Source organism: Carassius carassius, chromosome 9 (assembly GCF_963082965.1).
Source record: "Carassius carassius chromosome 9, fCarCar2.1, whole genome shotgun sequence".
NCBI classification, from domain to species: Eukaryota; Metazoa; Chordata; class Actinopteri; order Cypriniformes; family Cyprinidae; genus Carassius; species Carassius carassius.
The window spans coordinates 16,671,267-16,683,135 of NC_081763.1; the positions used below are offsets into that span (position 1 = coordinate 16,671,267).

Consider the following 11,869-nt stretch of genomic DNA (forward strand, 5'->3'; position numbering starts at 1 on the left):
TAAAATTATTGTGCTCCCATGATTTTTCTAGAATCTAGAGTATCTTTTGCCACTGAATTATCTACCAACCTAGTTTATAATAATATTTTTGTAATAATTTATTATTTGTTATTTTTCATTAAAATGAAGTTGTGTATATATAGAAGATTGTGATTAACTCAAAAGAATGATGATCAGGTCAACACAGAGAAGTATAGAAATTCTGTATTGATTAAAAAAAAAAACAGTGCTGGTATCGGATTGGATCGGTATCGGCAGATACTCAGAATTTTCAGTATCGGATCGGTTCTGAAAGAATGGTATCGTTGCATCCCTCAGAGTAAGAATCAATTGGGGGAATCAAATCCTCTTGTTCCCTCCCATATAGAACAGGTACAGTATGTGTGATTACACTGAAATCTTTAGGAAGCTCTGCTTTGCTCAGGAATTGTCTGAACTGGTAAATCAAATAGGCCATGGAGGATAATGTTCCTCATAAATTTGCCTCCCATGGTAAGAGGCCATGGCGTAAATCCATCAAAGCCTCTGCTGATGGAGGAGCTAGATCTCCCTGCACTGTCGTCTATCTCTGTCTTTTCATCTGTTGGCAGCTTCTCGAGGCGTCCAGGCTTCTCAACAGGTAGAAACAGAGCGGTGAGAGCGATTAGAACATTCCCCACCCCTGCCCTGCGTACAGGAAGCTGACCGGTGGGCCCGAGGGACCCTCTAAGCAAGACAGAATGCACAATGCCCATCATCAGCACTCAATACTAAGCAGCTCACATTAACAGAGCACATGTCCTTTGAGGCTATGAAGGTGGCCCCATAGATTTACCCTTATTTGTGTGAATTGAGATGGCCTTGATAAGATTCCCTCTCTGTTAATAGCTTCCTCCCTCTGATCTGATCTCCGTGAGGACTAGTGTAAAAGAGTCATTAAGTGGAAAACCTCCCCAAAGCTCCCGGCGGTGTGGTGTTGTCAGTGTGTTTGGATACCCACCAGATAAGATGCTAAAGCACTTTGCTTTGGCTTGACCTGGTCTTATTACATCACCGATGATTTGCAGTATCAAGGGCTTATGTAAACCCTGGAGGGCTGCACTGCCTCGTCATGTGATACTTTCTGCCATCTTATCTGTGTGCAGTAATAAAGTTTTATCCCCCCTGCCAATGCTACGCAAAGGTCGTCCTGCAAATAAATGTGCCCAGGGTCTGCTACATATGCGGTTAATAGTACTTTACTGCAGTTTACAAACAAAAGCCATTAAATCTATTCTCGTTTTCATTGACAGGTCAAAGCGGTCTGGGGAAGTCAACGCTCGTAAACACACTCTTCAAGTCCAAGGTCAGCAGGAAGTCCTGCACTCCTAATTATGAGGAGAAGATCTCGAAAACTGTCCACCTACAATCAGTCAGCCATAGTGAGTATTGAACGCTTCTTTCTTCACAGCTACCACATCACATACCCGTAACACCCAAGAGCTCAAGGTTTTCCTGTTTTGCACAGCCCTGTTTGCCCCTGCTGGTAATATTATATCTGCACCATTTGAACCCAGTAAACATCTTTGAACATTGAAGATCTTTCACAATTGTGCTTTTGTCCTAAACAATCATGAAAGTGCAATTTGTCAATAGCTGTGTCCCAAATGATGTACTTTCACTATACACAATGCTATCTAGTGTATTCATTTCATGATATTTTCAAGTCCTCATGGGAAGTTCATATTTATAATTTGGGAAGCTGTAATTAAAAAAAAATACATCAAAATACCTTTTTTAAAGCACTACTACAAAATAAGGTGTGTCTTTGCTTTGTTTTTATTCAGCTTTATGAAGGTGCTGTCAAATTGTGCTGTTATATATTAATTTATTGTAATTTAACAATACTATAAAATTTTGTACATGCAACTAAGCTAGTTCTATTGTATATAAAAAAGAAGTATTTTTTTCCCTTCTGACAAGAATTGTTTGCACCATGCGAGAAGTAGAATACCTTACAGGTGTTTATTAACATTCACTGTTTTTTTTATTTTTTTATTTAAAGGATATGATGCTTCACACCTAAATCTGATAGCTTTAGCATGTTTAGCCCCTCCTCTTCTGCTACATGGGGAAATCTGCTGTGCATAAAATGGCCACATTTATTTTGTAGTTGGGGAAGTGTACTGTTTGTGCCTCGCTGCGTAAAATTTGGCCAAATTTCTCATACTATTTATGGTATTGGTGCAAAATCCCACTCATTTGTGCATTTGGAATAATTTTTATTTTCAGTGTAGACTGGCTAGAAATGCAACGCATTAAGTAAGGGATAATGTACATCCAGACGGTTGTTCTTGCAGTATAAACCCTGACAGGGTGATCAGGACCCCGATGACAATTTAAACAGTTGTACTCTATTTTGAATCGCGTTTTAATATTTTATTATCTAAACAAACACAAAGCTTCCACCTAGAAAAAAAATAAATTCAAAAATAGTTCAAGCAAGAGTACAGCGCCGACTGCTGTTACCCGGATGAGCCTGAGTTATTAGGTTTTCCACGGTTGTTATCCAGGGGTAACATACAGAACCTCATAATGTCGTGACTGACCAATAAGAATCAAGTATTCCACAGAGCCGTGTAATAAGCCTGGTAAACACATGGTGTTTCACATCAATAAGATGACATGTTACAGAGTGTTGGTCTGAGTGATTTCTGAAAGGATGGAAGGATTAAAGAAGAATGACATCTAGACAGAACAAACTGGAGTCTGCTCAGTGTTTTGTAGGGTTTGACTTAGAAAAGGGCCAGTGTGATAACAGCATGTTCTCTGAAAGAAAAAAGAAATGAAAAAGCCTACAAGGGGGATGGATTAGAAGAGATCAATAACACAACTTCAGCTCTTGAGACCGGGCCACAGCTGTCATTATGAGCTCTCTTTTAGAGAGAATGACAGAGGAAGAATGTGCAGGGGATGTATCCCAATGGTCAGGAGATGACTGTTGCTCTAATGGAGGCCACCACTTATGCACAGCGTCTGGCTCAGCTGTGTGAGTGAATGAATTGGTTGATTGAGCAATGTGCCGTCTCCGTCTTGCATACTTTCTTATAAATCAATAACAATCAATAGAGACTTGGGTTCTTCTATCCAAACAGGAAGGTGTGTTTTTGTGAAGATGTGTAGAATTAAGTTTCATTTAGGCTTGTCTTTGCAATGAAGCAAAGATTGCTTGGAATGACCTTTGTTACTTTGCTTTTGAGGTAAACTATGGATTTTTCACTGATTTTCTTGACTATACTTAAAGATTATTTCACTGATTTTCTAAATACTATTTTGTATTTAAATACCTTTGCATTTAAACATTTAATCTGAGTATCTTTGAATTTTCAAAATACATAAGGTATAAATCTCCTTATTTGACTGCTGATTTCCTGCATGGATGGGCAGCATTTCAAATACATGTATTTGAAAAACTACATTATATATTGTTATAAAAACTTATAAAAACTCAAAACTTTTCAAAACGTTTTTTAAGATTTACTGTAAGTGAGCATTACAGCCCAAAAGTATACTTTAATTTTGACGTGAACGATTAGCATGCAGCATAGCCTTTCAAAATATACTCCATCAGAATGTATGAACGAACAAAGTAAAAATATGGGAAATGATAATGTGCAATAAAAACATATTAAAAAAACCTCCAAGACCATGTTTTCAGCTATACAAGGGTGCTGCTCCATTTTATACTGAGCATAGAAAGGTGAACTGTATATCACGCAGAGAGATGCACAGACTTTCAAACATCCCGCATACAGCAATGAATCTCCATTTTGCTTCTGGTGGCGCCACCATGCTTCGTTTGGAGAGAGGCGTGAAAGGCAGATGCCGTAGCCAACTTCACTAGTCCTTTAAATGAAAGTATTGTTTGAGTGTGTGTGTGTGCTTGCCCGCGGTAGTTAGTGTAGTCTCGCACCCAGCTATCCATCTTCATTTTTCACTTTAGACTGTCTGACAAGAGTCTAACAAACACAAAATTTGATAGTGGTCCTCTGTCTCTTGTATTCAAAAATATCTCAGTAGGACAAGTAAAGAAATCATGCTCCCTTTCGCTGGGTTGCAAAGGCCTGTAATACTGCAAAAACAAGACTAACTAAAAAAAGTATATGCTATTGCACTTAGGGATATGCCGGTATCAGATTTTCCTGTTACGATTAATTGCTCATGCTTTCATCAAAGTAAACTGTATTATCACTGTATTGAAATTATGTTTAAAAAATAAAAAATAAAAAATAACTGAACATTTAAATAAAATAAAGCAATACAGAAAAATATATAAAGTTAAAAGATTTCCACGGATTAAAGTGCAAAAGAACTATAAAGACCAATAGGTATCACTTTACAATCTCATTTGTTAACCATTAACATTCACAATGAGCAATAGCTACATTTGCTACAGAAGTTATTAATCTTTGTTAAAAAAAAATATAAGTCTTAGTTCATGTTAGCTCATTAAATAATACAGTTGCAATTTTACATTTTAACAATGTGTTATTAAATATTGGAATACCTAAGATTAATGAATGTTCAGATGAATTTTTCATTGGCAGTTTATGTTAACCAATGAATTAACTAATGTTAAAAATGAAGCCCTAATGTAAAGTGTGAATTAACAATAAAAAAAATCTAAACACTTTCAAAATATATCTATGGCATGTTGTAGTCTAGATAAAATAGCCTATAAAGTCTTAATACTTAAGTATTTGGCACTGTGATGAACATCATAGCAAATACACAAATCTGAATGGCTATTTAAAATGATTTAAATATGTTTTAGAAAGTAGTGCAGCTGGTTTATTTATGGGGTTTCCAGGGTAAGGACTGCATTGTCTACAGTTTAGCGCCATCTGCTGTCAGAGAGTGAATGTGCTTTCTTTCAGCGCGTCTCTCACGTGTTCCCTCATGTGCTTCTCATGTGTGCTTGTTTACATCAGAGCACACACGCTCTTTCAAGCAGCATACAGCGGTGTTGTGCATTTTGACCAGTTGATGGGAATAGTATTCTTAAAATGCATTCCAAATTCTAAATAATTTGTAATATATAATTATTTGCGGTATTTATAAGTGCCCACGATAACAATATTGTGCATATTCATTACCGTGATATATCACATTACCGAATACCGTCACAAGTTTAATTGCACTGTTGTCTAATTACCCCTGCTATTTTGATCTCTTTAAGTGTCAGTCAATTGCTGTGCAAAGGCCTTTGCTGGGCTTGGTCGCTAGCATAGCTGGCTATGTTAATTGCCATGGTTTCTACTTGACAGCAGAAATGTATGAAGACCGCCGAACTTTGCCCTCAGTCTTGATATGGGCACAGAAATATCCAATTACAAAACCCTTCGGAGAGTTCACGCAGAAGCTACGGTGTTAATTGTTGTTACAGCCATGTGCAGGTTTCATAGCCGCTATGCTAAACCTCTCTCCTTATTCCTTTAGTTTGCCGCCTACTGGTTTTAAAATCAGTCATTTGATTTTGCTTTCAGGGAAATTTTTAGACCTAGATCTGCTTGTTGATCTCTCTTCTGTTTCTGACTTCCTCTTGACAGGTTTTAGATATGAAAATGTTAACCTGTGTCACACTCTTTTTCACAACAGGTTTGCTTCTTTGCAGCTTTCACTTCAGCTAGCCAAAGGTCAAATTGTTGAAATCTGTATTTAGATACAAAAACTGTAATTTCCTGTATTTCTGTTCATCAGAATCTTCACAGCTGCTGCCCCAGTATATTACTTTATGCAAAATCTTATAGGAGCTTTGGGAAGTGTTCTGTGTAAGATCGAGAACAAGTGTTTTTAGCATATCTGTGTCATTGCAACCAGTTGTAGCAGCATCTGCTGTATCTCTGTCCTACCACAGCCAAACCTCATTGCTCACAGACCACTCAAAACTTATGGCCCAGTAGTTTATAAATGTTTGACATGCAGAATGGAAGAGAGGGTGGATAAGAGTAAAAGAACTGGAGAATCTGGGTGTGCTGTTTCTTAACAAAAGAAGATTGACGATAAGGCGGTTCAGCTCGTGACTTCCTGAGATATCCCCATGGTTCAGGAGACACCCCTCACTGCCTTCTCAGCGTAGCACAACGTAAACATTACAGTGAATGAGAGTGTCCTGTTCCTCTTCGTTTTTTATATGTTAGCCTTCAGAAAAGCGAGTCCATAGAGCTCAACACAAGATGCAGATATTTACTTTGTTTTACTGTTTTGATTGCATTAGCCTTCGTGCGAGAATTTATTACTATCTGTATGTTACTGATGGGAAAAAAAATTCTATACCATTATACTGTTTACATTAATATATTTTAATGTACATTATCATATACACAGCCATTCAAAGGTTTGGGGTTGGTAAGATTTTTGAAAGAAGTCTTATGCTCACCAAGGCTGCATATTTGATCACAAATTCAGTAAAAAGAGTAACATTGTGAAATATAATTACAATTTAAAATAACAGTTTTCTGTTTTAAAATATTTTGAATTATAATTTATTTCTGTGATGCAAAGCTGAATTTTTAGTAACCATTACTCCAGTATGCTGATTTGGTGCATTGCTTGTTATGTCAATGTTGAAAACAGTTATTTGTTTGTTTGTTTACATGGAAATTGTGATGGAATTTTTAGGATTTTTTTGATAAATAGAATAGTTGATTAAAACTATTAAATTATTTAAACAGAACTTCAGTACCTACATTTTCAATGGTTGTGTGTGTGTGTGTGTGTGTGTGTGTGTGTGTGACTGTCACATTGTGACAATTGTATTATATAAAAAAAAAACTGAGCAAAAACATAACTGATACCTCCAATCCTCCCAGCAATAAATTGTAATATTTAGTGAAGAAAAAATGTAGAACCTTCTCTCTAGATTGTAATTAATGGTGCCTTTTTGTTTCCTAGCTACCTTTTTCTTCTTCATTAGAGATCGTTTCAGTTTAAATACAACCTTTTGCAAATACTTTAAAAAGGTTGGAAGAATAGACCTGTTCTTGTATTCTCTATCAAAATGACAAAACTACTCCTTGTGTTACTGCTAAACTACTAAATTACCTCTGCACTGTCTGATTATCCCTTGCTTCCCAAGCAGTTTTATCTTTCTGAAGTGCAGGCCTATGGAAAACAAAGAGTACCAAAGTCTCAGGGTGCCTGACACCTCCACACACTACAAAGCTGCCCAGTGGCCCTCACAGTCTGTGGAAAAAAGCTGGCCTGTGACTGACCGCCAGGGGAGATGAGTGTTACACAATCCCAGCCCCCCCCCGATTCTCAAACACTACACAGTGTAGAAACTGAAGTGGCGGGCTGCTCAATGCCACCATTCAGCTGTACTCCCTCCATGTGGGTGAATATGTGAAGAACTAAGCCCTGCTTTGTCGCTGAGTCATGCCAAGAGAAGCGTATGTGTTTCCATTAGCTGATTATGAGGGGGTTTTTAATCATTGGCCCACCAATCCAAAAACAAAAAATCGATCATCATCAGATAGGGTTATAGCACTTTGAAACTCATAAACTGGAGTGTTGACTGACAGTTTAATTTTTCCTCGTTACAATCTCGTCATATTTTCCTTGATTGCCTCATCCAGAAGGATTAATGTGATGAGTTAACCGCAAATGTCAATCAACCAATGCCAGGGATACAGTAGGGGTCCCTGCTTGCACAGACAGCTTATTAGACCCTTTCTGCAGGCTGATTTGCATACTTGCAGCATTATATCAGGCTGGAAAAAAAAGCTCAGGGTCTTCAGTGTACGATTTATGTTTCTGGAAAAAGAAAGTGAAATACTTGTCAACTTACTCTCCATTCAGTCTGCTGTGGATCCATCTACATTTTTTATTTCAGCCTTCTTCCTTCCCCTCTTCCACTCTAAAACTCTTTTGTCTTGTTATTTTCTAGTCATCGAGGAGAAAGGGGTGAAGATGAAGCTTACAGTAATTGACACCCCTGGATTTGGAGACCAGATCAACAATGAGAACTGGTGAGAGCAACATTTTAAAGCTGATCAGATGAATTCATACTGTCCGAAAGTTTGAGACCACATTTAAAATGTGGTATTCAAAGTCTAATTTAATCTTGGACATAAACATAGTTTTAGAATGATGTATCATTTAAAAATACAATTAAAATTACATTCTTTAGTAACTAGAGAGCATTTTGGCATAGGCTTTACTGTTAAAGTAATTATTTATTTTACAGTAAAATCATGCCTTAGTGGTCTTCAGATTGAACTGAAGTATATGTTGTTAATTGTGATGTTAATCCTTTCCTGTGTTTCTTTTCTTTTCATTTTTTTTTAATCAGCTGGGAGCCCATTGTACAATATGTCAATGAACAGTATGAAAAATACCTGAAGGAAGAGCTGAATGTCAACAGGAAGAAAAGAATCCCTGACACCCGTGTTCACTGCTGTGTCTACTTCCTGCCAGCCACTGGACACTGGTGTGTGGCAACTTCCTGCATACATCAGTGGTTCACACACAGCATATGTTAAAATGCTGTCTGTTATATTTGTATGACATGGCTTCGTTTGAAAATTTCAGGAGTCTTAGTTTGGAGATTTTAACCCACTAACCCAGTGAGAGTTTGTGAAAAATCATTATTTTGGCAGCAAAACATATTAATCTCCTTAATGGAAACCGTCTGACAGCTATGACATAATTGCTGTTTTGTTTATTGTTTTTTTTTAATGCAGTGGACCTTAACAAATGGACATAAATTGTAAATCATTCTAAAATCAAAATTTTAATATTTAATTTAAATATGCACTACCATTGGGGTCAGAAAGATTCTTTTGTTAAGTAATCATGTTTTTGAAGAAGTCTCTTATGCTCACCAGGGTTGCATTTATTTGATAAAAAAATACAATAAAAACAGTAATATCATTACCATTTAAAATAACAATTTTCTATTTTAATGTTTTAAAATATAATTTATTCATGTGACGGCAAAGCTGAATTTTAATACAGAAATACATTTTTCAGGATTATTTGATGAATAGAAAGTTCAAATAATTTTTTGAAACATAAATATCACTTTTGATCAGTTTAATGTATCCTTTCTGAATAATAATTTTAAAAAAATCCCAGATTTTACCTCATGTAATGATATTTTAGCTTAACATGATCTGGATTTATTTATTTTCATTTATTTGTTTAGAAGTCACTTTTATCAAAAGCAAATTGTCTATATGCTGTTAAGCCCATTTTTTACCTATATTTAGAGAATAAGTCAAAAAGGAGTTACATATGTAAACGGTGTAAAATGGCCCTTAGTAATGATCCGTCCTGCTCTTCTACAGGTTACGCCCTATAGATGTGGAGTTCATGAGGAGACTGGGGAAGATAGTGAGCATTGTCCCTGTGATCGCCAAGGCAGACACACTTACTCTGGAGGAGCGGCTAGAGTTCAAACAGAGGGTGAGCTGTCCGTCATCAACACCTGCGTGCAAGAACTTCACTCACATTTGATGATATGCAGACACAATCGGTTTCACCCCAATATATTTCCCACCCACACGGAAATATTCAACCCTTTGCATAATTGAGGTCATGAATATGGATGACCTGCTGCTGAATGCTGGAATTTTCAAAATTCACAGTTCAGTTGTGTGGATTAAAAAAAGTGAGATGGACTGAAAATAGAATATGAATAGAGTGAGAGAAAATCATTGCATTCGAATATCCAAAGGTCTCTTGGCATGTGGCTGCTCGCTCTGGGTTGGAAAAATGAATTGGCCATGGTAAGGTTACAAGCAGTGTTTGCGACATCTCCTTCGGGAGCCGTTCTCTTCTCTGACTGATGTATAACTACTACTTCGGCCCGGACCACTTGGCATCAGTTCTCCCCTCAGAGCGCTCTTGGACCGCTCCGACGGCATGGACCACAGGGCCAGAACCGCCCCCGCACACAGTGTGTCTCCTATCAATATATACCAAACAACACTCCTAATGATGTACTCTGTCATTTCAGTCCATTATCCAGAGCTGTCTCTCACTGCTCGATAGCCTGAGCAGAGCGCCATGCGGGGGCGGATGTCACACTGTGCTCAAGATATCAATCGCTGATATCATATCCATGTACAACAGCAGTACTCCAAAATCCTCCTCCACACAAACACAAGGCAGCAAAGGCATTAATGTCTAATGCTTTGCACCTCGGGCCCGAAATTCTGTGAGGGGCGGGGGAACTGAATTTCCTGGTGAACTTTACTGTGGCCACTGATCTGCATGAGGGTTGAGATTGAGACTAGTAAAATACAGTATGAAGAGCTGGAGGGAGAGAAGCTGCTGTCATATTTCATCCCCGGGGTGATTGTGCGGTTTTTGTGTATGTGTATGTGTGTGTGTGCGGTAGATTGTATAAATCAGTGTAAATCCATCTAACTGGAAGCTTCTCTCTGCAGATAAGACAGGACCTGCAGGCCAACGGGATCAGAGTGTATCCACAGAAAGAATATGATGAGGACGCTGAAGACCGGATACTCAACGATAAGATTAGGGTATGAAGACTCTACTTTAAGAATTTATTGCTGTGCTGTGTTGATTTAATTTTTTTTAGAAACAAACATTGTTTTAGAAACAAAATTATGACAGAAGTATCATTTTTAAGGGATGAAATTTTGCTGAAAATGTACTCATCTTTGTGCCATCCAAGATGTAGATGAGTTTGTCTCTTCGTCTGAACAGATTTGGAGAAATTTAGCATTACATCATTTGCTCACCAATGGATCCTCCGCAGTGAATGGGTGCCATCAGAATGAGAGTCCAAATGGCTGATAAAAACATCACAATAATCCACACAACTCCAGTCCATCAATTAATGTCTTGTGAAGTGAAACAAATCTATTATTAAGCATCAAAAAATTCCATCCCCTGTTGTCCTCTCACATTGAAACCGACATATTTGTTGAGAACTGTTTTGGACTGTTTTTGCTTTTAAACAGAGCTTGATATGTGCATATTTCGCTCCTGATTCTGAAAATATTATATTTTCTCTGGAGAAAAAAAAATGTTATGGATAGATTAATTTTATTTGTTACTTATATGCAGCTTTTCACTTCACAAGATGTTAACTCATAAACTGAAATCATGTGGATTACTTGTGGATTATTGTGATGCTTTAATCAGCTGTTTGGACTCTCATTCTGACGGCACCCATTCACTGCAGAGGATCCATGATGATGAGCAATGCTCAATATCTCAAAATCTGTTCTGATGAAGAAACAAACTCATCCAAATCTTGGGTGGCCTGAGGGTGAGTACATTATCAGCAAATTTTTATTTTTGGGTGAACAGTTCCTTTAGTTGCTTTAAGTGGATTTACACTTTGTCCTTAATTAAATTTTGAAGTATGGTGAATGTTTCTTGTAGGAAAACATCCCCTTTGCTGTGGTGGGAACAGATAAAGAACACCAGGTGAATGGGAACAAAGTCTTGGGAAGAAAAACAAAGTGGGGGATCATCGAAGGTGAGAGTCTAAAGACATTGTCTGCTATGATTTGCTGGTCACCAGTAATTTATGGTGTTTTGGATGCTGGTGTCTCCGCCAGGCTTCTTAACTAGTTTCGCCAGAAAGATTGTTGGTTGTCCTCCGTGGAACCCATGCTGGTCTTTTCAGCAGGGTAACTGTAACAATTGTCAAATCTAATTGTGTCATGATGGCTGACAGGCTTCACATGCCAAGATTGTCTGTGATTTAGGTTAGTCAACACTGCCATCAAGTGGTGTGTGTCGAAAGTACAGTGAAGTCCTGGATCGATTCATGAACCTGCCTTTGTATTTTGTTTATTTCAGTTGAAAATGTTGCGCATTGCGAGTTTGCACACTTGAGAGATCTTCTTATCAGGTAAGTCATATTTGC

The 11,869-nt window shown here is 37.6% G+C and overlaps 1 protein-coding gene across 4 annotated transcripts in view; it reads left to right on the forward strand.

The window, feature by feature from the left end:
• Positions 1 to 11,869, forward strand: part of LOC132149086 (septin-9-like) — a 63,422-nt gene that overhangs the window by 49,197 nt on the left and 2,356 nt on the right. For all 4 annotated transcript variants that reach the window (XM_059558013.1, XM_059558014.1, XM_059558016.1 and 1 more), the window contains 7 exons: positions 1,272 to 1,400; positions 7,907 to 7,988; positions 8,312 to 8,449; positions 9,309 to 9,426; positions 10,413 to 10,508; positions 11,380 to 11,476; positions 11,803 to 11,854. In XM_059558013.1, the coding sequence (XP_059413996.1) occupies positions 1,272 to 1,400; positions 7,907 to 7,988; positions 8,312 to 8,449; positions 9,309 to 9,426; positions 10,413 to 10,508; positions 11,380 to 11,476; positions 11,803 to 11,854 (712 nt within the window). The remainder of the gene's footprint in view (positions 1 to 1,271; positions 1,401 to 7,906; positions 7,989 to 8,311; positions 8,450 to 9,308; positions 9,427 to 10,412; positions 10,509 to 11,379; positions 11,477 to 11,802; positions 11,855 to 11,869) is intronic.